The 17,892-nt window shown below is 48.8% G+C and overlaps 1 protein-coding gene across 3 annotated transcripts in view; it reads right to left on the bottom strand.

Annotated features, from left to right (window-relative positions):
* Nucleotides 1–17,892, bottom strand: part of KAT2B (lysine acetyltransferase 2B) — a 97,843-nt gene that overhangs the window by 46,533 nt on the left and 33,418 nt on the right. For all 3 annotated transcript variants that reach the window (XM_070467065.1, XM_020903905.2, XM_020903908.2), the window contains exons 3-5: nucleotides 9,306–9,451; nucleotides 5,010–5,102; nucleotides 3,522–3,703 (exon numbers count right to left, since the gene is read on the bottom strand). In XM_070467065.1, the coding sequence (XP_070323166.1) occupies nucleotides 3,522–3,703; nucleotides 5,010–5,102; nucleotides 9,306–9,451 (421 nt within the window). The remainder of the gene's footprint in view (nucleotides 1–3,521; nucleotides 3,704–5,009; nucleotides 5,103–9,305; nucleotides 9,452–17,892) is intronic.

The following is a 17,892-nucleotide window of genomic DNA, read 5'->3' as shown; positions in this document are numbered from 1 at the left end:
TTATGAACATTCAGGAAGCCTGGCAATGGGTCTATACCTCACAGTGCAACAGTTACAGGAAACTTTCACCAGAATTAATTTAGTTATATCTCATTTGCTTGCATTCTTACAAAACATCTCCCCAAGATAAGCGTAACTTCTAATTTTGAGATGTTCTGCACAGTTCAGAATCTAAAACTAAGAATTTGCCACGTTCCTTTAGCATGGGCATCCCTGGGGGTTCAGAGTGGTAGAGAATCTGCCTGCAATGCAGAGGACCCGGATTTGATCCCTGGGTCGGGAAGATCCCCAGGAGAAGGAAATGGCTACCCACCCCAGTATTCTTGCCTGGGAAATCCCATGGACAGAGGAGCCAGGTAGGCTACAGTCCATGGGGTCACAAAGAGTCAGACACGACTGAGCAACTTACACTTTGACTTTAGCATATTCTGTTGGTCAGATGTATTTTAAGAAGTCATATTCCTCTGACACTTTTCCAGCTATTTTCTCATGGAATATTACATTGGCACACCATCAGAAAATTCAGGAAATTTCAAAATATTTGTCTAGGTCTGTCTCTAAAACCACAGTGACTTCTGGGGGACATAAAAGGTATATTTAATATAAACTCATGTATATTATTAAGGTTAAGTATATGTTAACATTAATATATCAGATTTTTCAACATATAAAATACTTAAATCTTGCCCACTTCAGAACATAGAGTATAAGTAATGTAAGCAGTCCTGCTGTTCAGCAAGCGCTTACTCTTTCATGGGATAAGTCCTCTCGTAATAAGGAAGGAACACAATCACTTTCGGAGTCAGTCCTGTTCCCCGAGGATCCTGTCTCTCCCACCTCCGTGCTGTGATTCCAGAATCTTCCCAAAGGACCAGACTGCGCAGGCACGCTGAGCCAACAGTCCACAGCCCCGGCTCCCGCCATCCCCACGGGCCGCGGTGCCCGCAGGGTTAACAGTGCTGCGTTTGAGAAGCAGCATCAGTGAGGAGGGCGGTGTGAGCTTTCCTTGGTTCTCAAGCAGTCAGGACAGTGAGGTTTATGCGAGGCAAGCATCTCTCAGCGTTCACGGGTTGGCCTTCTCTGCTCTTCATCGGCAGGCCTGCTTGGAGGAGGAGCTCCCCTATTATTACCACCCACTGAGGCTGCGAGGCTCGCCCATCCAGGGCTCAGCAGGTCACTGCCTCCAGCGCAGGCCGCTCCCCTCGAGGCACCCTCTGCCCCCAGGGAGGCTGGCCCCGGACCCTGCTGGGCTCTGGGCCGTCACCACCCTTCCTTCAGTGACCCCAGAGCCTAAGCTCTCCTCTCCCAACGCACGCTGGTTGGCGGTGACTGAGGCTCCGAGGAAAAGCACCAAGGGGCATCTGAGCATCTCCCCAGGGTGCGGGGCGGGGACGGGGGCGGGGACGGGGGCGGGCCGTGGTTCAAGCCCACCACTCCTTCCACAAGGAGGCGTCACGTTTACGACTGACTCCCCAAGGGTTTGCGAGTGCTGCCCAGTACTGGTGATTCCCACGTGCTACACACTATTGTTACTGTTGTCTAAAACACAGCATTAACTCCTGTGCCGCTCACAATGAATTCCCCTCCTTGATTACAGTCTTTCCTCTCTTAGAGTGGCAAATATTCCAGGGGTTTGGCTTTGACAAATACTCAGTTTTGTCAACTGTTCACAGATGGAGTTAAAAGATACGGGCCTTCCCCACTGGCCCAGTGGTTAGGTCCCTGCTCTCCCACCGCAGTGGGGCTCAGGTCTGCTCCCTGGTCAGGAAATTAAGATCCACCATGCCTTACTGTTCACACAACAAATAAAGTAAAACAAAACTTGTTAAACTATATATATATATATAGAGAGAGAGAGAGAGATAGAGAGAGAGAGAGAGAGAGAGAGAGAGAGAGAGTTCTACTATTTCAACTCATTATAAACAAGGGTTACAATAATATAGGAACTACTCTGAAATGAAGATGTAAAAATAAAGGTATCATTTTTAAAGTGGATTATGAAGCAATCTGTAAATCCTATTTACACTTATTAAGATAAAATATTTTATAATTCAAATTGTATATATTGTAAAAGGCTGGATGAGAGGCAAAAACTTGGATGTTACTCATAAAATCAGGTCAGTGATTAGACAGGAAAGTTTAGCTTTAACTCCACCCATTTCTACTTGTCATCTGCGGTTAAACCTGGGTACAAGTGGTCTTTACAGGTTGTCAAAAAAACATTGCTTATTTTAACTCAAGAGGAAAAAAAGGCTAAAAACAAAAAACCCTGTAGCAAGCTTGATATGCCTATTAAATACAAATGGGAAAAGTTATAAAAAGGTGAATAAAATGGATGGTACAAGTCAGTCTCTTCCTTAAAGATGAATATGTCACACTATTTTGTATGGTCCACATTTATGACTCTTAAATCATAAACTCAATTTTATTATCCTGCAAATCATAGGTAATAAAAATAAATTCCCATTTTAGAAAAAATGTAATCCAAGAATATGTGCAGAGTTTGATGCCCACCAACAGAGAAAAGATTAGGTAAATCACTGTGCATCAACAGACAATAATGTAACCAGTAAAATGTTTAAACGGGGCAGGGTGGACACAGAAGATGCAAATGCTCTCTTTTCTTTCATTCTAACAAATGTAAAATGTGTATTTAAAGAGACAAAGGCTGTAAGACGATGTATATAACACTATTATATTTACACCACAGTGCTGAGACTATGATGGTCTTCCCTTCTTTGGAGAAGACTCTTGAGAGTCCTTGGACTGCAAGGAGATCCAACCAGTCCATCCTAGAGGCGATCAGTCCTAGGTGTTCATTGGAAAGACTGATGGTGAAGCTGAAACTTCAGTACACTTTGGCCACCTGATGTGAAGAACTGACTCACTAGAAAAGATCCTGATGCTAGGAAAGAATGAAGGCAGGGGAGAAGGGGGCGACAGAGGATGAGATGGTTGGATGGCATCACCAACTCAATGGACATGAGTCTGAGCAAGCTCCGGGAGTTGGTGAAGGACAGGGAGGCCTGGCGTGCTGCAGTCCGTGGGGTCTCAAAGAGTTGGACACGACTGAGTGACTGAACTGAATCGATATTCTTGGGCATTACATTTTTTTTTTAAGAGTAAGTTCTCTACATAATTACAGAGTCATAATATAGTTATCTAGGTCAGCAGTGCTCAATAGAAATACAATGCAAGCCACATATGTAATTTTAAATTTCCCAGCAGTCACATTAAAAAAGTAAATAGCAACAGGTGAAATTAACTTTAATATATTACTTAATTCAATATATCCAAAATGTTACCATTTCAACATGTAATCAATATAAAAAATGATTAATGAAATACTTCACATTCTTTTTTTGCACAATCTTGGAAATCTCGATTTAGGCCAGCCACACTTCCAGGGCTCAGTGACCTCGTGTGGTGAGCAGCGATTGTACTAAGTAGTTCAGCTCCAACTGATCCGATTCTTCACACTCAGAATCTCACGGCCAGAGGGGAGGAGCCAGCCCGCTCACCTGGTGTAGTTCTCCTTGTACCCAGAGATGTCGTCATTGGGAGAGCGCAGTCTTCGCTGAGATGGTGCCTCCAGATGCCAATAGTTGATGCGGTTCAGGAACATTTTTGCCAGTTCAACGATCGTTTGCCTTTCTTTGGGTGGCAGGTGACTGAATTTGTACTGTACAAAGTTATTCACACCCTTAAAAGGAGGGAAGGCAATTTATTCATGCAGCTCTGCAATCCTGAATGCCCACCCAGGCAGCACCAGTGGTGGTTATTAGCAAAAGAACAGACAGTTCTCTAGTCACAAAAACCTCTTTTTTCCCTATTAGAAAACAGGAATATGCCCAGAGGGAATCATGCCTCAGATCACAGCCTATGAAAAGTGACAAGACACAGAAACTGGGAGCTGCAATTCTCTGCCTGCTGCAATCATGAAGCGACGAAGAAAAAATCAAAACAGTGGACTGAAAAGGTCCACTGTTTATTGTCCCAAACAATAAAATATGGCTATTTCGCAGAATAACTCTTGCTGTACAATCAAAACAGGAGCTCACATATAATGAGATTCTTGGATAAATGTTTTTACATTCACAAAATTTTAATCAAAACTCTGCTAGCAAGGCCTTGCAATGAATTAAACCACAAGAATTTAAACTCTTTACTATCATTCTTTCAGTTTTTAGTAAACTTACCCCAAAAAAAAATTCTTACTCAAAATTATGAGCTTTTGAAAAAAATCTGTGGATTAATTTAATCTGTCTTCAGAACACTCTCATCTAATGTAACTTCAAATAAAGTAACAATGAAATTTTATTTTGTAGGGTTTGAAGACATTTCTTCTACTAAAAACTGACTGATAAAATACACTTATTTGTATCTCATATCATGCCTCTGTAACTACTCTCATCAGGAAACTCAGTCCAGAGTGTCTGACATTTACTTATGAAAATAATGAGAGGCTAAAAAATTGATACTGATGACAGATCATGACAACACCTAACAGGAAAGGTCTGTACATATTAACAGATGCCCCAGGTGGATCTAGGCTTCTCTGCAGAATCATAATGTGGCAGGAAGCCAACTTTTGGATACAAAAATCTCATTTCTTTTCTGTGCCTTTTGCTTGACTTACAATGTTTTTCACATTGCTCCTGAATTCCCTCACCTCAATAGACTTTTCAACAGTGCCAAACACAGGGACAAAGACTTAATTTTAAAACATCAACACCAAGAAAAAGCCCATTTCATGTGTTCTGATGAACTACATGTTCTACTTAATTTTTTTTTCTTTTCCAAACACACAGTGAATTCTGAGCATTCAGCAACCTAACAGACAAAAGCTAAATCATTTACTACATGGAGTATTCACTTCTGATCCAAAGGGCTTGAGACTATTCCTACAGACTTGAACATCTCTAAGCCAGCTATGAACATGGAAGATGAGGTTTGTTCAGCCTTAAAGCAATTTAAAAAAACGGGGCTTCTCATATTTTTTTTTTTACCTGTTCAATACTAGGTTTTTCAAAAGGGGGCTTCTTCTCCAAAGAGCCTTCAACCACCGGTTTTCCTCTTTGTAAAATAGACTTCCTCAAGAGCTGTAAGAGATCATTTTTAAAAAATCAGTGTCTCTCTCTCTCTCTCTCTCTCACACACACACACACACACACACACACACACACTGGTGTCTCCAAGCTTACACTCTTGTTAGGGGCAAAAAGGCCACATAACAGAGCTGGACCGGGTCACACCATGCCGTCTCCCAAATACAAAAGGAAGAAAACAAACAAAAAATCCAAGCTGGCAGCAGAAATATTCCAAATAAGTTGCAAGTGCTGTCTAAGCTCAGAGATGAGAGCTCAGAAATCTGGTACTGAGGGAAGATGTCACAGCCGAGAAAGGGTGCTCTGAGTGTGGAAGGGAGGAAGAGTGTGGGACATGACCAGGAGGAAAGGCGTCTGAGGAAGGTGAGGGGTGATGCCAGCCTCGAGGAGCTCGAGGGTCCATGAGGCTGCCCCAGCAGGTGGTCAGAGGACCCCTGAGACCTTGGAGCTGTTTTCTCCATAAGGCGTTTAATTAATCAAGATGTGAATCAAAAGTAAAACATAAGAGCACCAAATTTAGTCTTCATTTTAAAATCTTCCTCTGAGACATGGAAGCTGAGGCTTTTCTCTAAAGCACTCCGTGCCTCACACAGAGCCTTTGGAAGGGAAGTCACCATATTCCATTTATCTTAATTACATGTGCTGTTGTCTCCAAGTCAGGTCTGCCTCTGCGCAACCCCACAGACAGCAGCACACCAGGCTTCCCCATCCTCTGCCATCTCCCAGAATTTGCTCAAATTCATGTCCACTGAGTCAGGGATGCCATCCAGTTACGGGTCAGTGAAGCCTCACATCGACAGATGGGAGACCACCAGCGAGCCCCCCTGCCCCCCGAACCTCTCCTGCTCACCCCCCCCACCGCCCCGCTCCTGGTTTCCGCTGACCCCGAGGCCTGGAGCGCCCTCTGCACACGCCCCCAGGCCAGGCAAGGGTGCTCATGCCCTGGGGGGCCTGCTCTAAACCCGGAAAAGGCCGTGGCCCTCTCCGCATGCAGGAGCCGCGTGTCGCAGTCTCGGTCACAGGCACGGTCCTGGCCTCGAGGGGCCGCCGCGCATGGTCGGGGGCTTGTCCCCACTCCCTCTCCACGCGCAGAGTGCAAAGTGCAGAGCAAGGGTCCTGGCATCGCCGAGCCCACAGAACAAAACGCCGCTCTGAATCCCGCCACCGGAATTCCAGATCCTCAAAGAGCAAACACCAGAGGGAGAAAAGAACAGAGCCAGTCATCAAGCCCCAACTTGAAAAACACATTTGATACTGAACTTCTTTACCTTCAACCTTTGCGTGAACCTTCCATAACCCTTCACACAGGCCAGTTATGACATATATGCAATCATTCGTTTATTCACTCACCCATGTATTATTTACTTATTACACATTTATTTACATCTTTCCTCCTTTCTCCATTGATTGCTTTTTCAACAGAAACAAAACATGGCAAACTTTCCCCCAGGAGTTAGTGGAAACAGATGACACCCCCCCCCCAAGGTGGAAGATCACCCTGTGTCATCCCCCCCGGGGCTGGGTCTGACAAAGACCTCAGTTCTTCTAGAGGTGCTATATCAATTACTCACACTGAGCACTTGCTGATCCTTTCAGAGTATCATACCCACCTTCACAAAAATAAAGGGGTCATAATGATAAGTCGTTACATGTTTCTAAGGATATGCAAAGACTGATCATCACATTTAGATACAAATAATTCGGGCTGCCCATTTTTTTGCCCATTTTGCCCAATGGATCATTTGGAAACTTGATCCATTGGGGGTTTCAATTTGGAGGAAGATGGATAAATAGGGGAGATGCTGACTCTTAGCTTCCTTGTCTAAACCAGGATGGAGCTGGGATAAACAGGCAAATATTCAACATAAAAATGTTAACAGCAGTAGTGGCAATTGCCCCTTACTTGCCAAGCACTCTCTGTAGTTCTATCTGTACTATCTCATGAATCCTCCTCACAGCCTTTTGAGGAAAGTGCTATCATATCATGGTCTACACTTTTAATTTTTTTTTTAACACCAAAAACATTTTGTCCTGGGGTACAGCTGATTAACAATGTTGTGGTAGTTTCAGGCGAACAGCAAGGGACTCAGTCACACACGCATCACAGTCTACACTTGACAGATAAGGAAGCGGAGCTGCACACCCTGGCTGAGGTCACGAAGGGATGAAGCCAGGCCTGGGAGCAGCCAGGTGTGCTCCGGCACCAGGCCGACGGGCTCCAGGGTGAAGCCAGCTTCAGCAAGGAGCTTTCCACCAAGTTCATCTTCAACATCTAAGGCAAAAGTTTCCAAAATGCACTAAAATGTGCAAGTGCGTGTTAATCACTTTTAGAGACACAGAAGACACAGAACTGGTTTTCCAAAGCGAAGAAGAAATGGATGATTCATGACACACTTGTCCGAAGAATGACTCTAGGGGAGGGGAGGGGAGAATGCTGAGTATTTTGGATCTTGTTCTCAGGAGCAAACATATGTGCACTGTTAAAGATGAGAGAGGGAAGAAAGGCAGAGTGATGTTTTCTGGCCTCTTAGGTGGTTCTGAACAGAACTGAGCGGAGGTCAGCAGGATGGAAGCCTTTCCTTCCAGCAGGGCGCTGGGGAACCACCGCCAGGGATCTGGGTTCCAAGACAAATAACAGTTGCAGCCATGCAGACGTTGTTTTTCTCCAACTAAGAGCTTTTTCCAAAGACGCTCTAAACAGCACGAAGCTGGTGGGGTTCAGTCCAGACGACTCAGCCCACGCTCAGGTCAACAAGCCGTCACCTGGAGGAGCCGGGCGCTTGCTAACAGCTGTGCTCTCACCCCTCCCCCATTACTTATCTTTTTGGTGTTAAAATCCCCACAAGATTCCAATGTTTAAAAATATAACCCTTTCCCACTCTTGCCCCTATCGACCCCCAATATCCCCAGCACTACATTCAAAGACAAAAGCTAACAGAAGAAAAGGAACAATGACGTATTGCCACCTCAACCCAAAGCGACAGGACTGGGTCGGAAACTCGCCCTGAGTTTCCAGGCAGCCAGAGCAAAAGAGGAAACTCCTGGTCAGAGAGAATGGGGCCCAGACCCCTCCCGGCTTCAGCTCTGGTGAAGGGTCGGTGTTTGTTTTTAGGTCCTTGTAAGGGCTACACAGTACAGCGCAGTCTACAGGGCCCCAAATCGTCGGTTTGGGTTTTTTTTTAATTTATTCCTTCTGTCAGCCACCTTTGCAAAACTTATTTTTTTGGTGACCTGAATTTCTTCTATCCGGTCCCCCCAACTCCACCATTTCCCTCCCCCTGTCAGTGCAAACCAACCCACATCTACGGAAAGGAAGGGCCTGGACCCTCTGGAGCTGAGGCCGCGCCCCAGGAGGCAGCGGTAGGGGTGGCGGGGCTGGTGTCAGCGAGGCTGCGAGCGGGGAGCCGGGAGCGGGGAGGCGCACACCGACCGGAGCCCTCGCTCCTGTGCTTGGGGCACCGAGTCCAGCCACCACCCAGCCAGGCCCCCTGCCTCCCCCGCCGCCGGGGCCCCGCGCTGGGCTGGGGGCTTCAGGCCCCCCGTGGGGTCTGACGCTGTGCGATCGCGCACCACCCAGAAGGCGCCTCCGCAGCCTTTTGCAGGGGCGGCCCCTGGCCCCCGCTGGCATCTCTGCGCAGCCATCAGCTCATCTTCCCTAACTGAGGTGGGAAGTTAGTGCCACGTGTCCCTGGCACCACGTCCCCGCCCGCGAGCGCCCTCCCACGCGGACGGCACTCACTCTGCCGCTCGGGGTGCACGCTCACCACCACCTGCGCGCACTGCCGACCTGCTGACGGTCTCCGCCTCTCCTACTGAAACCTAAACTCCATGAAGGCAAGGACTTCGCTGCCCAGGGACCCAGGCTTCACGCCCACACGAGCACCCGCACAGAGCAGGCGCGCACTAAGTCCTCCTCAGATGGACAGACGGACAGTTGGACGCATACTTGGATGGACAAATGGACGGATGGAGGGATGAACAGAAGTGTGATGGGAAGAAATCCATAAGCATAAAGATACTCCACTCGGCCGACAGGTAGGAGGCGCTCAGGGAGAGGGATGTGCTCCAGGCACGGTGCCCCCGGCAGAGTTCCCCTGGAGAAACTTGCCTCTGCAGACCCAGGGCCAGCCTCCCGTGACCTGCTGCATCTGGACAAAGAGAGGGAGAAGGAAGCCTTTCTAAGCGTGGACGTCTCACCTTGAACAGGTAGAAATAAACCTGCTTGGTGTCAGCATCCTCTTCCCTGTGGACGCAGGTGAAGAGATACTCCACATCCAAGACGATCCCCAGCAGCCTGTTCATCTCCTCCTCCGACACATTCTCCAGGTGCGACACATGAGCAGCTGCAGACAGAAAGGAGGGCAGTGGGAGTCAGCACAGCTCACCTCTTCCTTATGGCCAGACTTCTCCACCTGTGGAGTCCAGTCCCCAGCCAGGGGTCAAACCCACGCCCCCTGCGTTGGAAGCATGGAGTCTTAGCCACCGGACTGCCACAAAGATCCCAGTCTGGAACATTCTCTCCCAGGAACCTTCCAGAATACCAATATTTCAGATGGCCTTGTAAACAGAGGAATTTTTCTGAACTACAAGACTGAAATCTGCTTACAAAACTGACTTACGTTAAATTCTGCTTTGTCCCTATAGAAGCCAACTCCCATCAGGTCCAGAGGGCCCTGTGGTCCTGGAGCCTGGATCCAGGATCTGAGGACTGTGGGTTCAGAAGGATCCAGAAAACAGACTCCCTAAGGGTTTACATCTAAGTCCTATGAACAGTTCTGGTGGCCAAGAACATCACATCGCAAGAAAGACCAAAAAAGTATCAGTAAAATCTGAATGAAGCCCTTTTCCTAAGCCCTGAGACGCACAGAAAGCTGTCTCGACAGCAAATACCTAAGGCCAATTTGCGTTCAAGAGTCAGCATCCTCCAAGGTCATGCCCCAAACCGCCTTCCCTTCCTCTATTCTGTGCGCTATTGTTAAGTGACCTATCCGTATCCTCCCCTCTCCCATGTCCCTGTTCTCTCTTCTACCCAAATCCAGTCCACTTTTCGAGGTGAACACATTTTATCCTCAAAACATCTCATGAGGTAGGTCTGAGTAACCCCGTTCTATGGTTGAGAAAACTAAGGCTCAAGAGACTGAACACTGTTTCCTCCAGTGTCAGCCTGCAAGAAAAGACAAAGCTCTGACTCCAATCCTGAAGCACGCACACATGTGCTTTTTGGATGATTAGCTGATTCGCTTTAAGTCCTTCTCACTCTTAAGGGTCTCTCAAGGCCTCTCGAGGTCGCAAGAGTCTCTCGGGGTCGTGAGGGTCTCTGGAGGTGACTCGTCCGAGAACCCACCAGGAGCACCTCCGGGACGCGGCCCAGCTCTCAGAGTGTCTCCAGGAATCATCACTACACTTGCTGACAGACAGCAGCCCTGCAAGAGCAATCCTTTGAGGCGGAGCTGTCGGTGTGCTGGCCGAAAATCCTTGGACCTAGAGTGCTTGAGATGACTTCTCAAGAAGAGCAGAGCTAGGCCTTGGTCGCCTTTTTCAAGGGCATGCTAAGCTGCTGCAGTCACGTCCGACTCTTTGCGACCCTACGGACTGTAGCCCGCCAAGCTCCTCAGTCCATGAGATTCTCCAGGCAAGAATATGGAGTGCGTTGCCCTGCCCCCCTCCAAGGGATCTTCCCAACCCAAGGGATCGAACGTGCACCCCAAGTCTCCTGCATTGACAGGAGGTTCTTCACCACTAGCACCACCTCCTGCACATCATGAAGAGCAGGCTAGATGGAAATTTAAATGCTTAAGACAGGAGACCTGAGGAGATCTATCTACCTCTGACTCTGCACAGGAGGGAATCCATAATCTCTCCTTCAAGCTCTGTGTGACCCAGGATACAGAGAACCAGAGCTGGTGATGCAGGAACACGAAACAAAACAGCAGGTTCCCAGAGGGAGGAAGGCAAGGCTCTGCTGGACAAGGGGGGCGACCTTACAGCTGAAGATGGTCGGGATCCTCCTCCGAAAAGAAGGGAAGGGCGGGCCAGGGATGGGGAGCTACACGGAAGCAGAAAGATGACGCTGCATGAAAAGGGTTAAACTTCTAGAATGAATAATGGGTTGAGGTGGAGGGGGGGAGATCAGATGAAAACAGGGGGAGGAGACCACCCGCCAAAGAAGATAAGCTGCTCTGGACAAGCCGCCAAAAAAGAGAAGCTTCCCTATGGTGAGAAAGGGGACAGCCTACCACAAGGCATCAGTACTTAGTAGCCCAGAGGGTTAATTTTGACTCCAGGCTAAGACCTGAACTCCTGTCTTTGCCAATTTTGTTGTTATAATCATACATAATGGCCTGCCTCTGAGAACCCTGCCCCCTCTGCCTGACTCTTAAACTAAAGAGCTCCAGTTTAGCTCACAGGGAGATAACGTGAACCTGCCACCTATGAATGACCCTAAAGAAATTAATACATCCTCCTGCCTGAGGCTTGCAAGAATCAAATGGTCTCTTTGTTTCCTTACCCTCCCATCTCTGATCCATAAGTTTATATGGATCCATATCCAAATCCATCAAAATCCATAAATGGTTATTTTGAGACATTAGTCTGCTCTCCTGTCAGCCAACTTTCCTAATAAAAGGAGTCCTTGCCTCAAGGCCTCATCTCTGGGACTCACTGGCTGACTGTGCAACACGCAGAGCGTGCTCGGACCTGGCGACATTCTCAGACTCTCCAGCTGTGGGTCCCTCTCACCAACGCTCCTTTGCGGTCTCTGAGCACCCTACACTCAGCCTTCTCTCTCACCAAATCCACATCAGCAGCTAAACCCAGGCCAACCCAATCATCCCCGCACCCCTCATCACCTCCCCACCCCAACAATCAGGGCACCACCGTCCCCGCACACTTGACCTCAGAATTACCAGTCCTTGAGGTCATCCTCAGAATGGTGGCCCCCTCCAGCCAAAGAGCCCAGCACTGACTGCCTCACTGCCCTTCCCTGGCACAGTGCCTGCACCAGACACAGCTGGGCACCCCCCTACACTCTTCCCCACTCTCACCTCTAATCACGGGGACCTCAAGCCTTTCCCCAGACTGCTCTGTCGCCACGGGAGGGAGGGAGACTCTCCCCATCAGACCCACGTCTACTGAGTCCAGAGATGGCTCCTTAGGGCTGATGAGCAGAATTAGGGGCTTCCCAGAATTAGTGGTGAAGAACTCACCCACCAGTGCCAGAGACATTACGGAGCACGCTCCCTGGGTCAGGAGGACCCCCTGGAGGAGGGCATGGCCACCCACTCCAGTGTTCTTGCCTGGACGATCCCATGGACAGAGGAGCCTGGCGGGCCACAGTCCATGGGGTCGCAGAGAGTCGGACACGACTGAAGAGACTGAGCATGCAAGCATGCACAAGCGAATTAAACAAATTCACCAACGAGGCCAAAGTCCACCCCACGTCATGCAAAACCCAGATACACTTCACTCTAACTGAAATGCTAAACTACTTACTGAACTCATATTTAACCAAAGACTCACTACTGAAGAAAAAAAATCTCAATCTTCTCCAAAGAAACCTTTTGATGCAAATAAGGTTTGCACTTCAATTGATGCACTTCAATGAGCCCAAAGTATATTTTCTTGAAGAGATATGCCTCTATACTACAACGCACAAATCTACAACAGTTAATTCAGCCACAGAACTCATAATACACAGTCAACACTATTTAAAGCTTTGATATACGTTCCCTAATTTATCCTCCCAGTAAAGCCAGCACCAGTCCACCACATCAGCGCTGAGACAGACCCCTTCCCCCACACTGGCCAACAGTGGAGAATCTGCTCATTCAGTCAATCTTCTGAAAATCAATCAAAGTCCCCCACTGTTTTGATCTGCATTCACTGGAATGCCCCTGGAATTGTTTTCCATTTACTGGCCACTTGTATTTATTCTTTTGTGTACTAACTAGTCAGGCCCTCTGCCTGCTTTTCTAGGATGTGGGTCTTTTTCTGTCTGTCCTCCCAGATTTGTTGGGGTTTGTTTGTTGGCTTGTGGTTTGATTAAGGAATTTTACATTTTTCAGAAAGCCGAATATATGTCTGGCATTTCTTCAAGGCTGCTTGCAAAGGTCTTTCCCATAGAATCAAAAGATGACAAAAATGTATTTTCTCCCAGCTTTTAACAGGTTTAGTCTTAAAATTGAAAACATTCCTCCACCAAAACATCAATATCATAAAAGACAAAAAGAGGGAGGGTGGTGGGGAGGAGGGCTGGTACACATTGGAGCAGACTGAAGAGGCATGCAGTGACACTGTGATTTACAATAAAAAACACACATTTGGTCTTTGTCCCCTTTCTCAGCAAAGTGCTCCTAAAACTCCTGGAATTGCACAAGTGATGGTAACAATAAAGGTGAAAGGAGTGTCTGTTGTTATTCATAAAGACCGTTCCAGCCGCACCTGCATTTCTGTGAATGGACTTTTGCAAAGCCCCAAGGATGGGGACAGCGGGCAGGGGAAGCACACAGAGAGAAGAGGGTTGGAACCCCCACCTCGGGAGGGAAGAGGGTCTGGAGGCTGAGCTAATCACCACCAGCCAATGATCTGACCACGGTGCCTAAGAGGCCTCCATCAAACCCTGAACTGAGAGGCTCTGCGAGGGGAAGCCGAGAGATGCTGGGAGGTAGCTCTCTGGGGGATGCAGAGACGCTCCGTGCTCCCCACCCTGCTCCAGGGTTCTCCTCCACCAGCTGTTCCTGACATGTATCCTTTTATAAAAAACCGGAAATCTAGTGACTGCTTTCCTGAGTTCTGTGAGCCACTCTGCAAAGTTATCAAAGCCCAGAAGTAGGAACCTCCAGTTTACAGCTGGCCAGTGGGAAACATGGGTGATGACCTGAACTTGGGATTGGTGTCTGAAGGGGGTGCAGACCCCTGACCTTGTGGGGTCTGCACTAATCACAGGCAGGTAGCACTGGAATTAAGTCGCCGGACACCCAGTCGGGGTCTGCTGGAGAGCTGAGTAGAAAAGCCCGTGCATCTGCTGTCAGAAGCTTCTGGAAATGCTGAGGAGAGGAGATTCACTGACTTTCACGTGACAACTAAATACCAATGTGATCCTAGCCTGCTGGGTGCTTAATGGAGAGGAAAAAATGCTCTAAAAGACATATTTGGGTCAACTCTAAAATTGGAACACAAGCAAGCACTAGGTTAAGTATTACATTAATGCTAATATTTACTGAAGCTGGTAAGGTAACTAACCTGAGGTTATGTAAAAGAATATATGGGAATCCCCTGGCAAGCCGGAAGTTAGGGGTCTGCTCTCACTGCCCAGAGCCTGGGTTCACGGCAGGCAATGAGGGTCCTGCAAACAGCGCAGCACAGCCAAAAAAAGTAATAAAAAAAAAATTTATAAAAAAAGAATATCCTGAATTTTAGAAAATATATACTTAAGTATTTTAAGAGGAAAAAGCCATGATGTAAACGCATCTTATTCTCACGTGATCTGGGAAAAAGTATGATACATACAAACACACACATACACACAGAGACTCACGAGTGTGATACGTGAGTGTGTGCACACACATGAGAGCACAGGACGAGGCAAACACAGCAAAATGTCACCAACAGGCAAGTCTGGGCAAAAGACACAAGGGATGTTCCTTGTTACTATTCTCACCACTTTTCTGTAAGTTTGAAACCATTTCCAAATAAAAGTTTTTTTTAAAAATCTTTCTTCCACCTGGAATTTTATAATCAAACGTAAAGGGACCTGCCTTCATTTCAAATCATCGTCGAAGATCCTGGTACAAAGCATCCACATAATTACCCAAGAATGGCCCAGCCCCGACTTGGGGTGGGCGCACTTCCTGCAGTGGTGTCCCAGCAGAGCCCACCGCCCGCGGAGGGCGGGAGGCGCGGCCAGGATGGCAGGCTGACCACCGTGCATCCCCCTGGCGGGGCGGCCCGTCACTGTGCAGTAGGTCAGACCACAGATGCCAGGGGGCCAGAGCCACCCGCCAGGGATCCAGGCACCGCGCCTCGCCGGGAAATGAAGCACCCGGCGCCTGCAGGCCTCAACCTTCATGCCTCCAGCCCCAGCCCCCAGTCAGCACCTCCTCCTCTAGGGCAGCCGAGTCCTCACACCCTGCGGCGGGGCCAGGGCACGGTCCAGACCCTGGACCGGACAGAAAGCGGGCGGCACGGCATCCAGGGGATGCGCAAGATGCTCAAACACGTATTTGGCTCGTGGGAATCTGAGGCCAAGGCTAGAAGAGATCAAATGAAGTCCTTCAATGACAGCTTTCGACCAGACGCAAAAGGCTAGTAACTTAAAAGTAGTTTCCTATAACAGAAAAGAATCTGCAATACTGCAGAGACGGATGGATGGATGGGCAAGTAGGCAGACGGGTAACTGAATCACTCTGCTATACACCTAAAACTAGCACAACGTGGTAACCTTCATGGTCAAATACTTCAGTTAAAAAAAAACAATAAAAAATGAAAGAATTTAAAAAATAAATAAAAGTGGTTTCATCTTCAGTAATCTCACATCTGGAATGGAGAAAAAGGGTCATTTAAGAGTAAGACCCCTCTAGAGAGCTCAGCCCAAAGGAATGTGTGAGCCACATCTGTGTGTGTGTGGGTGTGTGTCTGTGGGTGTCAGGCACTCAGTCGTCGGCAACCCCATGGACTGTAGCGCATGGAATTCTCCAGGGAAGAAGACTGGAGTGGCTTGCTATACCTTGCTCCAAGAACTTTCCTGACCCAGGGACTGAATCGTCTCCTGCATTGCAGGTGGATTCTTTACCATCTGAACTACCAGGGAAGCCCGAGAACCACATATGTACATTTAAATATTCTAGCAACCACTTTAATATTTTTTACCAATAGGTATTCAAGAAACATTTTAATTAAAAAAAATTTGGCCACACCACACAGCTGGCAGGATCTTTGCTCCCTGACCAGGGGTTGAACTTCTGCCCCCTGCAGTGGAAGCGTGCAGTGTGACCTCTGGACCACCAGGGAAGCCCCTAGGAACCACTTTTATAAAGGTAAAAGGAAACAGGTGAAGTTAATTTTATTTTTTTTTTGAAGTTCATTTTAATACATTGTATCTAACCTAGTGGATACCAAATTATTTCAATGCATACTCAGTATTAAAACATTTTACATTCTTTTCTCATATGAAGTCTTCAAGACTGGTTTGCATTTTCCATGGGCAGCACATTTCAACTGGAACGGCCACGTTTCAAGTGTGGTCATTCGTCAGTCACACGTGGCTGGCAGCTACCGCGATGCACAGAACAGGTACCGATCATGAACCATGAGAACCCCTCTGTGAATAAACACCACCAGCCATCTTTATAGTGGTCCTGAATGCAATGAATATTCTAGCAATGAAGAAACAAACCCAGTGATGCCCAAGGGACTAAACATCCCAGGAACTAGAGAAAAAGCCAGTCCCCTTCCTGTCAGTGGAGCACAGAAAAGCAACAGGGGCTGGAGGACCGCAGTTACACCAGTTACACAAGGTCTGGATTCTCTGTACCGAGGGCCGCGTGAGCCAGGGCGCGGAGGCAAGTCAGGCTCCCCCGCGGGGAAGGACGAAAGGACAAGGCAGGCGCTGTGTGCCCCCACGTGCAAGGCAGAGGGAGACGCCTGACACACATCACACACTCAGCCCAGGGGCCTGTCCTGAGAGGAAGGGTGCCCGGATTAGATGGCGAGGACACCACTGAGCGCGCACACGCACGCCTGTATGGGAAGCCAGGTGTGCAAGAAGAGACTCAGCTCCCGGTACTGCTGCAAGTGTGAGCACAGGACTGGCAGGCTGGTGCGAGGGGCGCTCAGAGCAGTCCCCCAGAACCTCAGGACCCCGGGGCTGAGCAATCCCCCAGGACCTCAGGACCCCGTGGCTCAGAGCAATCCCCCAGGACCTCAGGACCCCAGGGGCTCAGAGCAATCCCCCAGGACCTCAGGACCCCAGGGGCTCAGAGCAATCCCCCAGGACTTCAGGACCCCAGGGGCTCAGAGCAATCCCCCAGGACCTCAGGACCCCAGGGGCTCAGAGCAATCCCCCAGGACCTCAGGACCCCAGGGGCTCAGAGCAATCCCCCAGGACTTCAGGACCCCGGGGCTGAGCAATCCCCCAGGACTTCAGGACCCCAGGGCACTGGGAAAGTAATGATAAACCAAGTGAGCACAAAATGCTACCAGCTTTATCCCCAACTCCTGCCACAGACTCACAGCTCCCGACAACTCTGAGGCCATGGAGAAAGAGTACAGAAAAACAGGGACTCCTCCCCGAGAGGGATAAACAGACTTGACCAGGTGGCTGTGTCCCTGTCTGGCTGGGCCCCATGTGTCTGTCACGAGGCATCCGCCCAGGACACGTGTACAAGGGGGCCAGGGGTGAGCAGGTGGCGGGGGTCTCTCGATGTGGTAGGAACACAGAGGGGGGCTTGGTCCCCTGTGATTCCAGGCAGGGCCCTGTGAGGCTCCCGGGCAGGAGAGCCTTCCCGTGTCCCCATCTCTCACTTACAGGAAACAGGTTTCATTCATTCTATGACCTTCCAGAAATTCCAAACAGCAGGTCCAAACAGCTGCTAGTCAGGGAAGGGAGGGGACGCGAGACAAGGGAGGAGCTGTCAGAAACAAGGCGGCCTTGAGGCAGGGTACCAGGACCCCTCACGGAGTACACAGCAGTGACTCTGAGCCGCTTGCAGCTATGAAACCCCCACCACGTGGGAGAAGTTAGCTGTTTGCTGCCCGTAAGCATGCAGACCCTAGAGCAGCTGGAACC

This window comes from Odocoileus virginianus, chromosome 4 (genome assembly GCF_023699985.2).
Source record: "Odocoileus virginianus isolate 20LAN1187 ecotype Illinois chromosome 4, Ovbor_1.2, whole genome shotgun sequence".
Taxonomy (NCBI): Eukaryota; Metazoa; Chordata; class Mammalia; order Artiodactyla; family Cervidae; genus Odocoileus; species Odocoileus virginianus.
Note: the sequence above shows the minus strand (reverse complement) of the source record. Positions and strands in the feature narration are given on the sequence as shown.